Raw genomic sequence first — 15,653 nt, 5'->3', positions numbered from 1 at the left:
AGTCATGGAATTGTCTCCTTCTTCCAGGACTTTTTTAGACCACAAAAATGTAGAGGGCCCTTCTGCAGATCTAAGCATTAAATAATGCAACAAGGCTGAAAGATTTATGAAGCCAGGTACATTTGTGTCCACATTCAGGGAAAGCAAGATGCAGTCACTTCTGTGCATGGTACATTCCAGGGCAGAAAATACTCTAGAGAGAAAATTGTCCAGTGACAAAAGTACTTCTTTGGCATTTATTTGTTTTCCAATTGTCTTTCTTTTGGATGTGTTGTCAGGACCATCTGCTGAGTGCCCAGACCCTAGGGCACTGTAGTTTACTGTATCTCAGAGTTATGGATCAGTTATTGTGTGTGTCACTAGAAGTGGCATCTATAGAATCTTAGAATCATAGAACGATAGAGCTGGAAGAGACTTCAGAAGGTCATCAAGTCCAGCCTATTGGCCCAGGTGAGAGTGGCGCCCCAATGCGGTAGGAGCTGTGTCTACTCCCCTACCCTGGAGAGTTTACAGTCTAAGTGGACAAGACAACTGAAGACGGATATGTTCAACTAACAGCTGGGAAATGAGGCACAAGGAGATTAAGCAACTTGCCTAGGGCTACACAAGGAGTCTGTGGCAGAGTGGAGAACTGAATGCAGATTTTCTGAATCGCAGCCAAGTGCTGCAACTGCAAGCTTAGCCTTCCTGATCAACTGGCTGGAATGAGCGTGAGCTCTCGGCACCATCCAGCACACATCTGTACCCTACAGCTGCACTTGGTTCTACACTGCATGCAACTATGTTTATTTTACCACTTCATGACACTCATTTGACTCAGACACCACAAACAGGCTGAGCTTTGTCCACACAGCAGCCCTTTCCTCCAGTTTGTGCATCTATCTTCACCATTCATGCCACCTGCTGTCATCATGGTACATGTCACAGCAAGGCAGGAAAATCTGGGCAGTTATCCCTTAGGCTGTGTCTATACTGCAAGCCTCTTCCACAAGGAGGAAATGCAAATGAGAGCCCGACCTATGCAAATGAGTGCTCTATTTGCATTTCCTCCTTGTGGAAGAGGCTTGCATATAGACGCAGCCTTAGTGTTTCAGTAGGGGAAACAGCATCAGTAGTACATAGTGTTAGGAGCCAGACCAGCTAACCTGGTTACCCCCACAAGTTTATGGCATTCTGTTAATATTGCAGAAAAAAATGATGAGAATCCAAAATTAAAGCAGACTGAAGGGGGAACTCTAACCACACCCTTTCATATCCCTTTGTTAAAAAACATTTTTGATCTTTCATCAAAACCAACAGAGTTTTGAGTTTTTTTGGATATAAAAATCTGTTGGCCAAAAACTGGAAAAGCTTTGAGGGTTTTTCTGCAATGCCCTCCAAAAAAAGTTTGATTAATTTTTCTTTGCAGGGACCCAAAAAAAAACCCCTCAAACCCAAAACCATTTTCCCAACTACTTGCACTGGCTAAAAACTTGGAAGTTTTGTACTAGGATGATTTTATCTTGAGACAGAAATGAACTTGAATTTCTGTTGGTTTCTGAGCGCAGGATCGATTTCCGAACCCTTCTCTGTCTTGGAATTAAAAACAAGCAAACAAGTTTACAAGAGAAAGTCATGTAACTCATGCATTTTCACGAACTATCAGCTCCATTGACACCTAACATCCTCTCAAAGCCTTTTGACTATTTCAGTTATGTAAGTGCCAGGATGGAGCCTTATCCATGTTTGCAAAGCTCATTCTGTTGGTGTCTTTCTGAAAGCTGAATTCACAAAGGAAAGCAAATGGTAAAAACATTGACCAAAACACATTTGAGCCATCCATAATTTATCACACATCAAACAATGTGACGCAAGTTGAATTACATAAGCAGGACCCAAGCTCAGGCTGGGATATTACATCATGCAATAGAACTGCAAAGCTTAGAAGACCAGATTTACTTTCTGATTTTCAAGCTTTGTGACATTCAAGAAGGCTTCTCAGATTTATTCTTGCAATTATAAGACACATTGTAAAAAGTTTAGCTCTACTTTGCACTTTGTCACAATTCATGCCGTGCCTTAAATTTTGAATGGACTCTGCAACTAAAGAACAGTCTGACCCAGTGGTAATTCATCTGTACGGAAATGCTAAATTGAAGGCATTTCATTAGCAAAGGCCGGGTTATTTAGAACATGCCACTTATCCCTTTGACTTAAGCACTATGAGTAACTAAACAAAAATCTAGGCTTGAATATAAATAATCAGACCAAAAATGCAAGAGAGTGAAGTCATCTTTAGCAAACCTGAGCCTGATTCTCATTTATTCTAAGGCCTCCTTATATCACTGTATCAGTATAAAAGCATCTTACCCACTCTAAGAACCCTCTACATTGCCAGGCTGATGTAAAGTGACCTTTAGTATAGCAGGCAAATGAAACTGTAAAATAAAACAAAAAAGGGAAGTTCCACGTAGGAATAGTTTTTTAAAAAAATCCTGAGCTTTAAATCAATGCCTAAATTCTTGTCAGTTTCCAGGTAGCTTTATTCCTGCTCATTTCTCCCGACAAAACTGGAAATGTTTACATTCTGTTCCTTTCTGCCCTCTAAGTTGTTGCTTGCTGATATTGAGAGCATCTAGGGTCCCACTCTGTGCCCTGGTGTAAAAAACTGCATGAGGTGCCACAGAGAACTGGGCTCTTAAAAACATTAATAATTGTATCACTGAAAGATTTGGCCACTTGTGGACATGGAATATCATTCTGGGTATGTCTAGGCTGCAAGCTTCTTTCGGAAGAAGCTTTTCCAGAAGAGATCTTCCAGAAAAACTTTTTTCGAAAGAGTGTCCACACTGCAAAAGCACAACGAAAAAGCGATGTGCATTTTCAAAAGAGAGCGTCCACATTGATTGGATGCTATCTTGCATTTCAGTTGTGATTACTGTGGACGGAGTGGCCACCAGGGCACTTGTGCTTTTTCCTGGAGGCCTCTTCTTTCGAAAAAAACACTCTTTTCCGCATCCACACACGCCTTTTTCAGAAAAAGCTTTTTCAGAAAAAGGCTTCTTCCTCGCAGAAAAAGAGGTTTACTGCTGTCAGAAAAATCATTCCATTCTTTCAACTTTCTGTCAAAAGAATGCAATAGCAGTGTGGACGTAAGTGTAGTTTTTCCAGAAAAACAATCGTTTTTCCGGAAAAAACTGCAGTGTAGACATATCCTCTGATTCCTCACTGTAACTTTGCTATACCAATTCAGAATGAAAAGGAATGACGCTGTTCAGCTGCCAGTGGGTTGCAATCATCTCAGAAACTATGATTTCAAGACAATTCAGGCTTAGCTTTCATTTAGCAACAGAGAGAACCTGCTTTTCACATAATTTGTCAGGTCAAATAATGTGACTCTTGCTCTACACAACAGAGCGCAGAGCAAATTCCATGCATAGACTAGAACTGAGCTGGGGAAGAAGAGAGGAATGTCTATACAGGCAGTCCCCGGGTTACGTACAAGATAGGGACTGTAGGTTTGTTCTTAAGTTGAATTTGTATGTAAGTCGGAACTGGTACATATTGTAGGGGAAACTCTAGTCAAACATTTCTCCAGAGCTCAGTTTTATTCTCCCACACCTCACTTCCCTCAGTCCTTTATTCTCAAGCTGCGGTGTCTGCTGAGAAAAGCCACTCCGCGTCTCCCTGGTCTGCTGAGGGGGGCGCTAGCTTCGCGTCTCCCTGGTCTGCTGGGGGGAAGCAGCTAGTGCAGGGTTGCCTCACCCCGTTTGTAAGTAGGGATCCGATGTAAGTCGGATCCATGTAACCCGGGGACTGCCTGTATACCCTGTTACTGAGTCACGAAGCCATGCAGTGTCTCCACCCTTCATGGAATTTTATCCACCAGCATGGCTCCAGTCCTGCACACTTTTCAGTTATCTCTGATCTAAACCCCCACTGTTCATGTGAAGAGGCCAATTCTAATTATTTACGAAAAGTTTATTTAACATCTGTCATCATGATAAAATAGTTCTTTCTTTAGGTCAGTGTGACACTGGAATTCCCATCCCAATGCATGCACTGAAAAATAAAGAGAAAACATTTAGATTTTAACCTAGTCACATATATGGCCTTGAGAAAAGTATATTTCTACCCAGTGCTTTTTTTGTTTAAAAAAAAAAAAAAAGAAAAGAAAAAGAAAAAGAAAGTGCCGGTACTACGGTTTGATGAGCAAAAAAAAAAAACAGCCCCAAAACAATGGGGAGAAATTTGTTAAGCAAAAAAAGGCCTCTATCGGGCACTGTGCAGGAGGAAAGTGACACAATGTGGCTGTGTCTAGACTACATGCCTCTGTCTGGCATGTAGATTAGACAGATCAGCAAAGGCAAATGAAGCCGCGATTTAAATGATCGCGGCTTCATTTACATTTACATGGCTGCCGCGCTGAGCCGACAAACAGCTGATCAGCTGTTTGTCGGCTCGCCGCTAGTCTGGACGTTCCCCCTGTCGACATCAAAGCCCTTTGTCGGCAGCCCCATTATTCCTCGTGGGATGAGGTTTACTGATCAGCTGTTTGTCGGCTCAGCGCGGCAGCCATGTAAATGTAAATGAAGCCGCGATCATTTAAATCGCGGCTTCATTTGCCTTTGCTGATCTGTCTAATCTACATGCCAGACAGAGGCATGTAGTCTAGACACAGCCACATTTACATCGCGGCTTCATTTACCTTTGCTGAACAAACAAATCTACATGCCTCTGCCGACAGAGGCATGTAGTGTAGACGTACCCTGTGAGTGCTCCCCCAGGGCCAGCCAAAAAAAAGGTACCGGTGCATACCAGGAAAAAAAAAAGCACTGCTTCTACCCTATGTGTATGGTAAGCCATCAAGTAATACTCTAGCTCTCTGCCGCACAACTAGCACTTACCCTAATGACTACTGACCAGTAGGTTAATTACATAAATTCCCAATTATTGGTAGGGATGGGACTAGGAGGAAGGAGTTTTGTTTGTCAAAGACTTTACAGGGCCTGAGTATTGCACAATTAGAGGAGATTCTGATCCAGGTTTAAGTCAGTGACCAAAGCTCTGCCCATTTCCAATTCTAGCCTTAGAAGTCAATGCACAAGCTCTATCACTTTGCGGTTATGCTGAATTTAACAACGGGGGCAAGGTGGGATGGAACTCGGACCCTCCTTGGGGTCAATGGCACTAACACACTAACATGCCAGTTGGTTACACTGTAATGTGTCAATTTCACACTCCTATACTGATGATCGTGAAGCACATCCTAAAGCAACTTCAACATGCTCTTTCTTGTACCAAGGCAGTTTAAGAACAGTAGTGCATTCACAGTATCACAACTGCTCTCCAAGCAGTGCATCATCAATGATAATCAAATAGCTCTTCATCCTTAGGTGTGTGTTTTAAGTAGCCGTGCTTCCAACCATCCGACAAGGCTAAGAGTATTCATTCTAATTAAGGAGCAATTCTCTGTCATTCAGTGCAATAAAAGCAGGTGGTATTTAAGAGCATCATGCAGCAGGTAGGGCTTAGAAATATGGTAGGCTTGGCAGTCTGGAGGGAGGAAAAGGACACCTGCCTCCTAGAACAAAAGTTTTTTTTGTAAACGTACATATACATGGAGAAAATAGCAGGATATTGCTGAACACCATTTACTTCACTAGTAAAGATGGTGCTATTGCTCATTACATAGCAGAGCTATGTTATGGAAACATGGAAAAAGAGGCAGCCCTGGACTTGACATCAACTAAAAACACACAATCGGACTTCATAATTTCACATCACTTCTCCCCTGAACTCTGGAACAGACCAACTCATGCTCCAAGGCAATCTGTATTTTCAGTGCACTGAAAGCCTTCAGAAATATTTCCTCAGTACGCCATTGTCACAAAAACACCATAAAAACTCTCAGCACTTCCCATCTCCAAAAGACTATCAACTCGTTAAACCTAACAGTTGTAAGGCAAGTGAGCAAATCTCCAGATTTTCCAGATCAGAAGACAAAACAAAAGAGGTTAAAACCAAAACTCTCCAAAGTGGCTTTTGATTTTGGGTCCCCGACTTCAGATGTGCTGAGTGCCCAAACCTCTAACAGTAAGCCCCTGAAAGATGTGGTTGCTCCGCACCCTTGAAAATCAGGCTTTATTCATGTGTCTAAAGTTGGGTGTCCAAAATTCAAAAATAAAGGCCACACAAATAAGTGAGCATAATCCAAGAGCTCCCACTGCCTCATCACATGCTTCGTCCACTAGGCCAGACAGCCGCAGTGAAGAAAGTTCCCAAAGGCGCCATTTCAGGAGGGCAGGGGAGTTTCTATTGCTTTAAAAACCAGATTGGACAAAAGTACTAGACGTAGTATTGCCAAAGGAAGTCCTTCATTGGTTGCGGGGGGTAGTAAATGGGTTGGGTGGCCCAACAGACCTTTTGGATAAGGGCTAAAATATAGTATGCCCTGAAACAGCAGGGCTCATAACCCTCCCAGAATGACTAGTTCTTTAAGTAAAAATATCCCCCTTACTTAAACTCCGACAGTTCCTGAAGTGAACCGAATAACTCCTGGAGCAAGACACTACTCAGCCTGTGTAAGGGTGGCAGTAGCTGGTCCTTTAGTTGTTTTGAATTATATTTCAGATTTTTCTTAGAGAGGCTAGATAGATATTAATAGTCACGGACATAACAGGATGGTAAAAGTATCAGAATTCATCCAACAGGTCTTAGATTATTTTTTAAAATCACTGTCAATTCATACAGACTGCAAAGCCCATCAAAAATGGCCATAGGCCATTTTTGAAAGGTAAGTGGTGGGAGAAGGAGGTAGAAAAGAGAAAGAGAGAGACATACACAAGATCAGCCTTAATGCTTAAAAGATTTCTCACCTGGAATAACAGAGATAGTTTTCAAAGCTCGGAGAACTCTGAAAGTTCTCAATGCTGAGACATTCCCAAGGTCCACAAACTCTGTGACATATCTGTAATGAGGGAGGTCACACACAAAAAACACAGTGACAAAACACACACCAAAAAACAACAACTACAGACAAAGCAATACATCACTCACAGGGGCCTGTACCCAACAGCTAACACCAACCGGAGGCCGCCTTACCTGGAATTACAGAAATAGTTTTCAAAGCTCTCAGAACCCTGAAAGTGCGCAGAGCTGAAACATTGCCTAGGTTTACAAACTCTGTTATATACCTGCAGAATTAAACCAGAGTTAATGGCACCATTGGGGTCACCTTCCCTTTAATATAATTGTTTGCAGGAACAGACTAATTTAAAATGCTTTAGAACTGGCACTGAGAGAGACACAGAGGGACACAAAGCCACAACCTGTATAAATTGTCTCAAGAACATAGGCAAACTAGCGCAGCTGCATGTTTCATTCTTTGAGCTTTGCCCAATTTGGAGTCTGATGTTTGGATACTCTAGGGACTTAGGCAAAGCAATTTAAAGACACTTTCATTGGAAAAGGAACAGGTGATTTTGGAGAGACTGTTTGCTCAATTCAATGGGTCAGGTTGTCTGTCACAGCTACTTCACTTTCCTCCCAGTTTTAAACCATCAGCCACCAATCCTTGCAGTTATACAGCATATAAGTGCCTCGCAGATGTTAATTCAGGAAACTTTGCCACTTCTGAGGCACACATAAGTATTATCCCCATTTTACAGACTTGGGGCACAGAGAGGTTAAATGAGTGAACCCAAGATCATAGATGATTCAGTATCAAAGCCAGGAGCAGAACCCAAAAGTCCTGGCTCCCAGACTCCCTACAGTAACCCCTAAACAAACAGCCTCCAAAAATAATTCTGCTGTTTTGGGGGAGTCTGGCATTTCTTAGCTTTCCAGGTGCTACAGGTCAAATTCATTGGTGTGCAGAGAAACTAGCTACCCATCACCTAAGCCTTGTAACTAGGATTTAAATGATCCACAGGCCTTTGGGACAAATTCTCCTCATATGGCAGCAGTACAACCCCACTGATGGTAAGGTGACTGTATGGCTATACCATGAGTGTGTTCGCAACAGTACTGATGCTTTTGAGAGCCTGACAGTTTTTTGGATGTTGGTACTGCATTGCTTGTTAACTTACAAACCAACTGACCAATAAAGGCTATTTAATGGGATTTGCAAAAGGAGCCTGGAGGAGTTAGGTTCCCAACTCACAATGAATTGCACCTAACCCCTTTAGGTGCCTATGAAAACCTCAGGTATTGACTAGTTGAATTTAAAGTCTCATTTGCAGTTCTTGGACAATGCATCTTTTAATCAACGATACATAGAAAGAACAGCTAGGGAAAGGGCTGGCACCCCAAAGAAACAAACGCTCTAAGCCATTGCATGCAGGTAATAGCAGGGCCTGATATTGCAGAAAAGCTGAGCACCCCCAACTCCTTCAAAATGCAAGTCCCTTGGACTCTTGAAAACACACCCCACGCCTTCATCAATCATCCCTTAGATTTCAGTAGCCAATGTTGGACCTGAGAGCCCGGAACATGGGACAGGTGTAAAATGAGTCAAAGCGAATATGGAAGGTAAAAAATTATTCCTTTCCCAGGCATTGCTCAGATTGCCAATGTTGTATTTCCAGTGACAACAGCTAGGGTCAGACGAGTGACCAGGCCAAGAGGTGAAACACGTTTTTATATTGTACAGGGCACCCAAAGTTGAGAATCCATCCATCTCTAATTAGGGAAATGAATTCAGTGGTCTACATGCGGTAAGACACCTGGGCACTTAGGGTGTGTCTAGACTACAGGGTTTTGTCGACAAAAGTGGACTTTTGTCGACAAAACTAAACCTGCGTCTACACTACCGCTGAGTTCTGTCGACATAACGTCGACAGAACTCAGCAGTTTTGTCGATGCTGGTAAACCTAATTTTACGAGGAATAACGCCTTTTGTCGACAGAGTTCTGTCAACATAAGGCATTATTGCATCTAAACTGTCCTTTGCGTCCACACTGTTATGTCAACAAAGCAGCTTGCTTTGTCGACAGAACTGAATGTAGTCTAGACGCACTTTGTCGACAGAAGCTTTGTCGACAGTATCTGTTGACAAAACTTCTGTCGACAAAACCCTGTAGTCTAGACGTACCCTTAGACTTGGAAGATAAGTTGACTCAGCAAAAGGGGAACAGACTAAGCTAGACAAAACAAAATACTGGAGAGCAGCCTTCCTTGTTGGTGATTCTGTATCTTTCACTGCAAAAAGTTAATACCTGTTCATTAACCCACAAGTATCAAAAACGCAGCCCAAGAAATCTCAACATGCAAACCAAAGCTGCGGAGGGAATCAGGGGTGGAGCCAGGGTTTAGGAATTCCTAGTTCCCACCCCCATGGTCAGTTCTCTATGGCTACGTCTAGAGTGCATCCCTCTGTCGACAGAGGGATGCAAATCAAGCACGTCGAAATTGCTAATGAAGCAGGGATTTAAATATCCCATGCTTCATTAGCATAAACACTTTTTTTTCCTAAACGGAGCTTTTTCGAAAAAAAAACCCCAAACCCCGGCAGTCTAGACACAGATCTGTCGACAATAAAGCCTTTTTCGACGCATCCTGTATTCCTCAAAAAAATGAGGTTTACAGGATCTATCGAAAAAGGCTTTATTGTCAACAGATCCGCATCTAGACTGCCATTTTTTTTTTCGAAAAAACTGTTTCAGAAAAAAAGCAGCTGCCATGTTTATGCTAATGAAGTGCAGGATATTTAAATCCCTGCTTCATTAGCAATTTTGATGTGCCTAATCTACATCTGTCAACAGAGAGGTGTAGTCTAGACACACCCTATGAAAGGTCAACTTTCTGGCACAGGGATAAAACTAGAACAATGGACACTAATTACAAAACCCAACCTCACCATAGGTCAGTGGCCCCCAGACTGTAGGGTGCTCCCACCTTAGAGGGAGCAGTGGAACATCTGCAGCAGTGTGAGGCAGGGACCAGGCCAGCACCCAGGGGATGCAAGGTGGAAGCACCATCCAGCCCTGCACTGACCCCAGCTCTGCTCCAACCCCCGCTGCAGCTCCACTCCACCCCAGCTCCACACTCATTCCTTTTCCTCTCACAGGCCAGCTCCACCGCTAGCTTTATTCCCAGTCCTGCCCCCAGCTCTGTCTTCAGCCCATGCATCTCTGCTGAGGAACCATTGACCGTGCAGTCTGAGGTGGGATGTGAACAGGTTCCATTACTGGTCAGGGAGCTGGGGTGTGACACAAAAAGTTTGGGCTCTACTGCCACTGGTGCATATTCAGAAAGCTGTGATTTACCCAAAAAACATTTAAGTCAAAGCTGTTGTTAGCAGATGCACCTCCACAAATTTCAGTGGAGTTGCATTTAGCTCTGTCTTTATCTCAAGACTGCATTGAGAATTAAAGCAAAAGTCTAGACTTGGAAGAAATCTTAACGTGGTCCCCACTTTGAGATTTCTTCAGCTTTACCTTTTCCCTTATGCACCTGCCTCAAACTAACATTCAACCCCCTCTCACATTTTATGTACGTACATAGAACTGCTAATAGGAATAACCTGAAAATGCAACTTACGCCATCATGATGACACTGAAATCTAGCCAGTTCCATGGATCCCGAAGGAAAGTAAAACCATCTATGCAGAAACCTCTCGCAATAATTTTCACAAGTGATTCAAACGTATAAATACCAGTGAATGTGTACCTGTTAAAAGGGAGGTCAAAAACAGAAGTCTGATAAGAACAATGAAAAAAAATTCAAATGGATTAGCCTTAACAAATCAAAAAGTCACAAAACCCGTTTTACTCCCACTAACTTAACTGGAAGTAAGAGCAGGTTTACTGAAGAAACAAAACAAAATTCTGCAAGAATTTAAGGAAAAAATGTCAGAAGTATTTAAAAAGAGAATGATATTAAAAAATACTACTTACTCCACATTCTTCGACCATTCAGGTGGGTTACTAAAAGTCATGAATACACAGTTGGTCAAAATAGTGGCCATAATGATCATGCTAAATACTGTAGGGTGAAGTCAAGGAAGAAAGGAACATTGTCTGTTTACTTCAGTATGAAAACATCTTTGTAAAATTCATTGCATCAGAGAGACAATTCTAATGAGAATAATTTCCAGACAGTGATCTAGTCGGCTCTTGGCCTATCTAGCCAATAGTAAGACAAATTCAGTGGTCATAGGAGATGCAGAACAGAGACATTTTTTCTTATTTTTTTCCATTTAACTAGCTCATTGGTTTCTCTACAATGCTGTGATCTGTTGGACACTGTGGGACTGATTGTCCATAGCATTCTGATTTGGTAGTAATTTGTATCCACTTAACACTTGTGCAAACACCTGCATGAGAAACAGAGCAGCAGTGAACTGAGAAATATCACTCTCCAAAGAGCATTGCACACACACACACACACACACACTCAAGGAGCTGAGAATGTTCATATGAGTTAATATTTGTGGCAGGCTAACATAGCTCTGTTCTGCCTCCAGGCACTGATCCGAGGAAGTTGCATATATGTGTCATGTTCATGTTCTGCAACCAAACAAGAAAAGCAAAAATATGTCTCTCATCTTTCTAACATCAGACACATTTTAGATACCACTTAGAACTAATCATGAAGGATGTAACATTGTAATGTGTGTGTAATCAGCAGAGACCATCACGATCATCGAGACCAGGAGTGAGCAAATACCAGCTCCACAATGCCATATTTACCTGTGCCTCCACAGGTAGGGGGATAGCAAGCCAGTGGGAGCTGTGATCATCTGTCCCTACAGAGGCACAGGTAAATATAATGGCAGCGGCCCACCAGGGTTTAACCCAGGTCAACCACAGTCGTTTTATTGCCCACCTCAATCTAGACTGACCTCCTGCTCCTGTAAATAAAACCGAATCCCTACCTCATACTTCATAACAATTTAAATTCATCCTCTAAGTGAATCATCCCCCAAGACAATCCATCTACATTCAGGAATAGCAAAGCAATGTGCTGGTAAAAGTAGTAAGTGAGCAGCACTGTATTAAAATACTTGTTAGAAACCTGGCTAGGATTTCATTTTGGGGGTTTTCCAACTGCATGAAACATGGGGTGCATTTGATAAGATATGCATTACTGCAAAGTGAATCCTACAGGACAGGTAGAGTCTAGTATCTTAAGGAACCTTTTTCTCTTTCTCCCTTCCCCCTCTCCCGCATCCTGATTTTGTGTATTCAGCTGAAGGAGGCAAGTATGCCCATCAGCCGCATGAGTCCCCTGATAGGACTGCTCACTCTTGCAGGGGCACTCAACTGCATGGGCGAAACATGAACAAGTCTCAAATACATCAGTCAAAAACTGAAAGGTGCTTTTGTCAAAGGCAGCACATGGTTTTCATAGTTTTTCTCCCACAAGAAATGGGAAAAAATCCCTATTGCTCTTAAACTAAAAGACCATGAGATGTCCCCTTTCAAACTCTATCCTGTATAATATGATTTAGACAACTTGCAACACTGCCAAAGTAACACGAACTCCTAATACACACAAGGTGGGATTTTCGGAAATGGGTCGGCATTAACTTAATTCTGCTTCAAAGTCAACAGAAAAATATCCATTGTCTTCAAGAGGGACAGAATTACCCCTCGATTTCAAATGTTGATGCACTTTTGAGAATCCCATGTTGTAACAATTTTAACAAGACCGTTCTAAGATTAACAGCCTTTGGACAGAACCTAAAAATAACCACAAGAATTCCATTTGCAATGTCAGCATGTCAAGGCCTTGTATTTTCTAAGGATTCCCTTATACTTCATTTCTTCTTAAAAGTAAAGGGTTACCTGAGGCTGGATGCATGTGTTATATTCAAGGGAACTGAATTAAAGACGAAACACTGGTTATCACTTCAGTACAAATTTCATCCAAGTGAAACATGACATCTGCCTATTTTCTCTATACAGGCAGTCCCCGGGTTACATGGATCCGACTTACATCGGATCCCTACTTAAAAACGGGGTGAGGCAACCCCGCACTAGCTGCTTCCCCCCAGCAGACCAGGGAGATGCGAAGCTAGCGCCTCCCCTCCCCCCCAGCAGACTAGGGAGACATATATCGGCTTTTCTCAGCAGACACCTCAGCTTGAGAATAAAGGACTGAGGGAAGTGAGGTGTGGGAGACTAAAACTGAGCTCTGGAGAAATGTTTGGCTAGAGTTTCCCCTACAATATGTACCAGTTCCGACTTACATACAAATTCAACTTAAGAACAAACCTACAGTCCCTATCTTGTACGTAACCCGGGGACTGCCTGTATATGCTTCCAAACCACCAGTCCTCTCTCTCTCACACACACAAACACACACTCCTTAACATATTTTAGACACAAACCTTAAATCTGATCATTTCTTTTGTAAATGTTTATATTTATTTTATATTTATATGTAAATGCATTTTTTGTATTTTAAAAATGCTGTTGCCACCAAAAGGAAATGTGTAAGTAAACAGACAGCCTCTTCCTAATAGTCTGATCCTTGTTTGGATTCAGGGTCACATACGTAGGGTTTGAAGACCAAAATAAGCATGTCTTACTCTTTACTTTTAAGAGTGTTTCAGGAGCAATATAGCTGCAGCAGATAGAACTAGATTCTATTGTGTCTCTGACATCAACAGCATTGTTAACTAAGGATATGTCTACATTACATAGTTTTTTTCAGAAAAACGGCTGTTTTTCCCAAAAAAGTCAGTTACATCCACACTGCAATCGCGTTCTTCTGAAAGAAAATTGAAAGAACAGAGGGGGTTTTCTCTTTCGGAAAAATGTGCGTGTGAGCGGGGAAGAGTGATTTCTTTCGAAAGAAGAAGAAAGAGGAAAAAACATAGGTGCCCTGGTCCATCCATAATAATCACAGCTTACATGCGAAATAGTGTCCATTCAGTGTGGACACTATCTTTCGAACAAGCTTTTGCAGTGTGGGTGCTCTCTTTCAGAAGACTTTTTTTTGGAAGATCTCTTTTGGAAAACCTTCTTCTGAAAAAATCCTGCAGTCTAGACATAGCCTAAGAGCCTGACCCAAAGCCATTTGGAAGTGTCTTCATCAGCTTCAGTTAGAATTAGGCCAGGCTTCAGAACTACCTGCAAAATCTTTGTTTCAAAATGATCAGATGCAGACCCCTCAATTGCACCTTAGCCCATCTATGGGAGAAAGGTTTACCAGAATCAATACATAACCTAGCAAAAATCCAGTTCAATTCCCAGATCAAGTTGCTAGCCCTAGCAGCTGGAAAAGACACATCACTTCATTTGCAAACCAAGCCGATCTGATATGGACGCTTTTGAGAGATCACAGACCTGGGACTCTACAAGATCTATTTTACAAACCCTTTGCAGAGTAGAAAACTAGGAATTGCCAGACTGGATAGACACACCTCATTCAGTATCTTCTCTCTTGACTCTTACAACAAAAGCATCAGATGCATCAGAGAAAGTGGATCATTATGGAATAAACTTGCATATTGAGGGAGGTTTGAGAGACACCAACAGACTTAGAGAGGACTAGGGACATAATTGTAAGTAAAGCACAGTTGGCTGCATATTTGGCTCAATCTGTTGAATGGTTTCACCAGCTAGATAAACTTTTACTCCTCTTCTTGTGAAGCACAGCCATAGACAATTACTGTTCCCAGATTTACTGGTCCTTGGGTCCTGTGAGAACGGATGTATTGCAGTCCTTTGTAAATTACATGTTACTGGATGTGTCATGCCTATAGGAACTACAATTACTTATTCATAAATGAAATAATTACTACTGTATACACCGGGAGCCCAATCCATTGGGATCCCTTCACTCACGTGAGTGTTGGATCATTGATTTTTGCAAGCAGTAAAACAGCAGCAGCGCAGAAGTCAATTATTAATTTAAAAAGGATATGAGTGTATCAAAATTTTAATAGCTATTCTCCTAAGCAGATTAAAAGGACTTAAAATGTACAAGGCAGGTGTGGCACTAAATCGGAAGAGTGTTTTCCCTCTGTTTAGTACTACAAAGGTCTGCAGGGAAAGAGAAAGAGAAAAAGAGTTACTGTGTGAAAAACTGAAGTATGAAACATACGTACCAGAAAAAACAGTACAACTTTCAAGACAAGAATTTAAAAGTCACTTAAGAATTACATTTCCTGGTGTTTTAAGAAGATTCTCACTCATGGTGGAATGTGCATTCCATAGTATCATTCTTATTGGTATTACTATACAATCTGAAGGCCAAAGATCAGAGCCCTGTCCAAACAGAAGCTTAGCAGAATCTAATCAGCCAAGTCAGAGTAGAAGAAAGGAAATATTACTCTCCCCACCTTATGAAGGGGGGTAACCATGACCCAGAGAGGTTAAGTGACTTGCCCAAGGTCATGCAGGAAGTCAGTGACAGGGCCTGCAGCTGAACCCAGAGCTGAAGCGGTAGGTCAGCACTTTAACCTAAGTTCATCCTTCATTTCAAATACAGCAGACACGGGGTTTCTCAGATCTGTCACTCCCTCCCAGCTCTGCTAATTACATTGCCACCCTGCATCAGTTTGTGGCAAGAGCACGTTTCATCACCTGCAAAGGAGGAGGAAAAAAGTCACATAAGCAGAAAAAAAAATCCTGAAGCCAAGCCTGGCAGAACTGAGCACAGCCAGGTGACCAGCTGCTCCCCAAGAGCTCTGAGCATACTGCATAATGCCGCACACACCT

General features: G+C 42.1%; 1 protein-coding gene across 1 annotated transcript in view; it reads right to left on the bottom strand.

Moving 5' to 3' along the window:
- Positions 1 to 15,653, bottom strand: part of SCN8A (sodium voltage-gated channel alpha subunit 8) — a 132,338-nt gene that overhangs the window by 64,796 nt on the left and 51,889 nt on the right. Inside the window, exons 3-6 of the mRNA XM_089774586.1 lie at positions 14,857 to 14,975; positions 10,878 to 10,967; positions 10,522 to 10,650; positions 6,858 to 6,949 (exon numbers count right to left, since the gene is read on the bottom strand). Coding sequence (XP_089630712.1) covers positions 6,858 to 6,949; positions 10,522 to 10,650; positions 10,878 to 10,967; positions 14,857 to 14,975 — 430 coding nt within the window. The remainder of the gene's footprint in view (positions 1 to 6,857; positions 6,950 to 10,521; positions 10,651 to 10,877; positions 10,968 to 14,856; positions 14,976 to 15,653) is intronic.

The sequence above is a fragment of the Pelodiscus sinensis genome, chromosome 31, assembly GCF_052426305.1.
Source record: "Pelodiscus sinensis isolate ZL-2025 chromosome 31, ASM5242630v1, whole genome shotgun sequence".
Classification (NCBI taxonomy): domain Eukaryota; kingdom Metazoa; phylum Chordata; order Testudines; family Trionychidae; genus Pelodiscus; species Pelodiscus sinensis.
The sequence above is the reverse complement of the archived record's forward strand: the minus strand, read 5'-3'. Positions and strand labels throughout refer to the sequence as shown.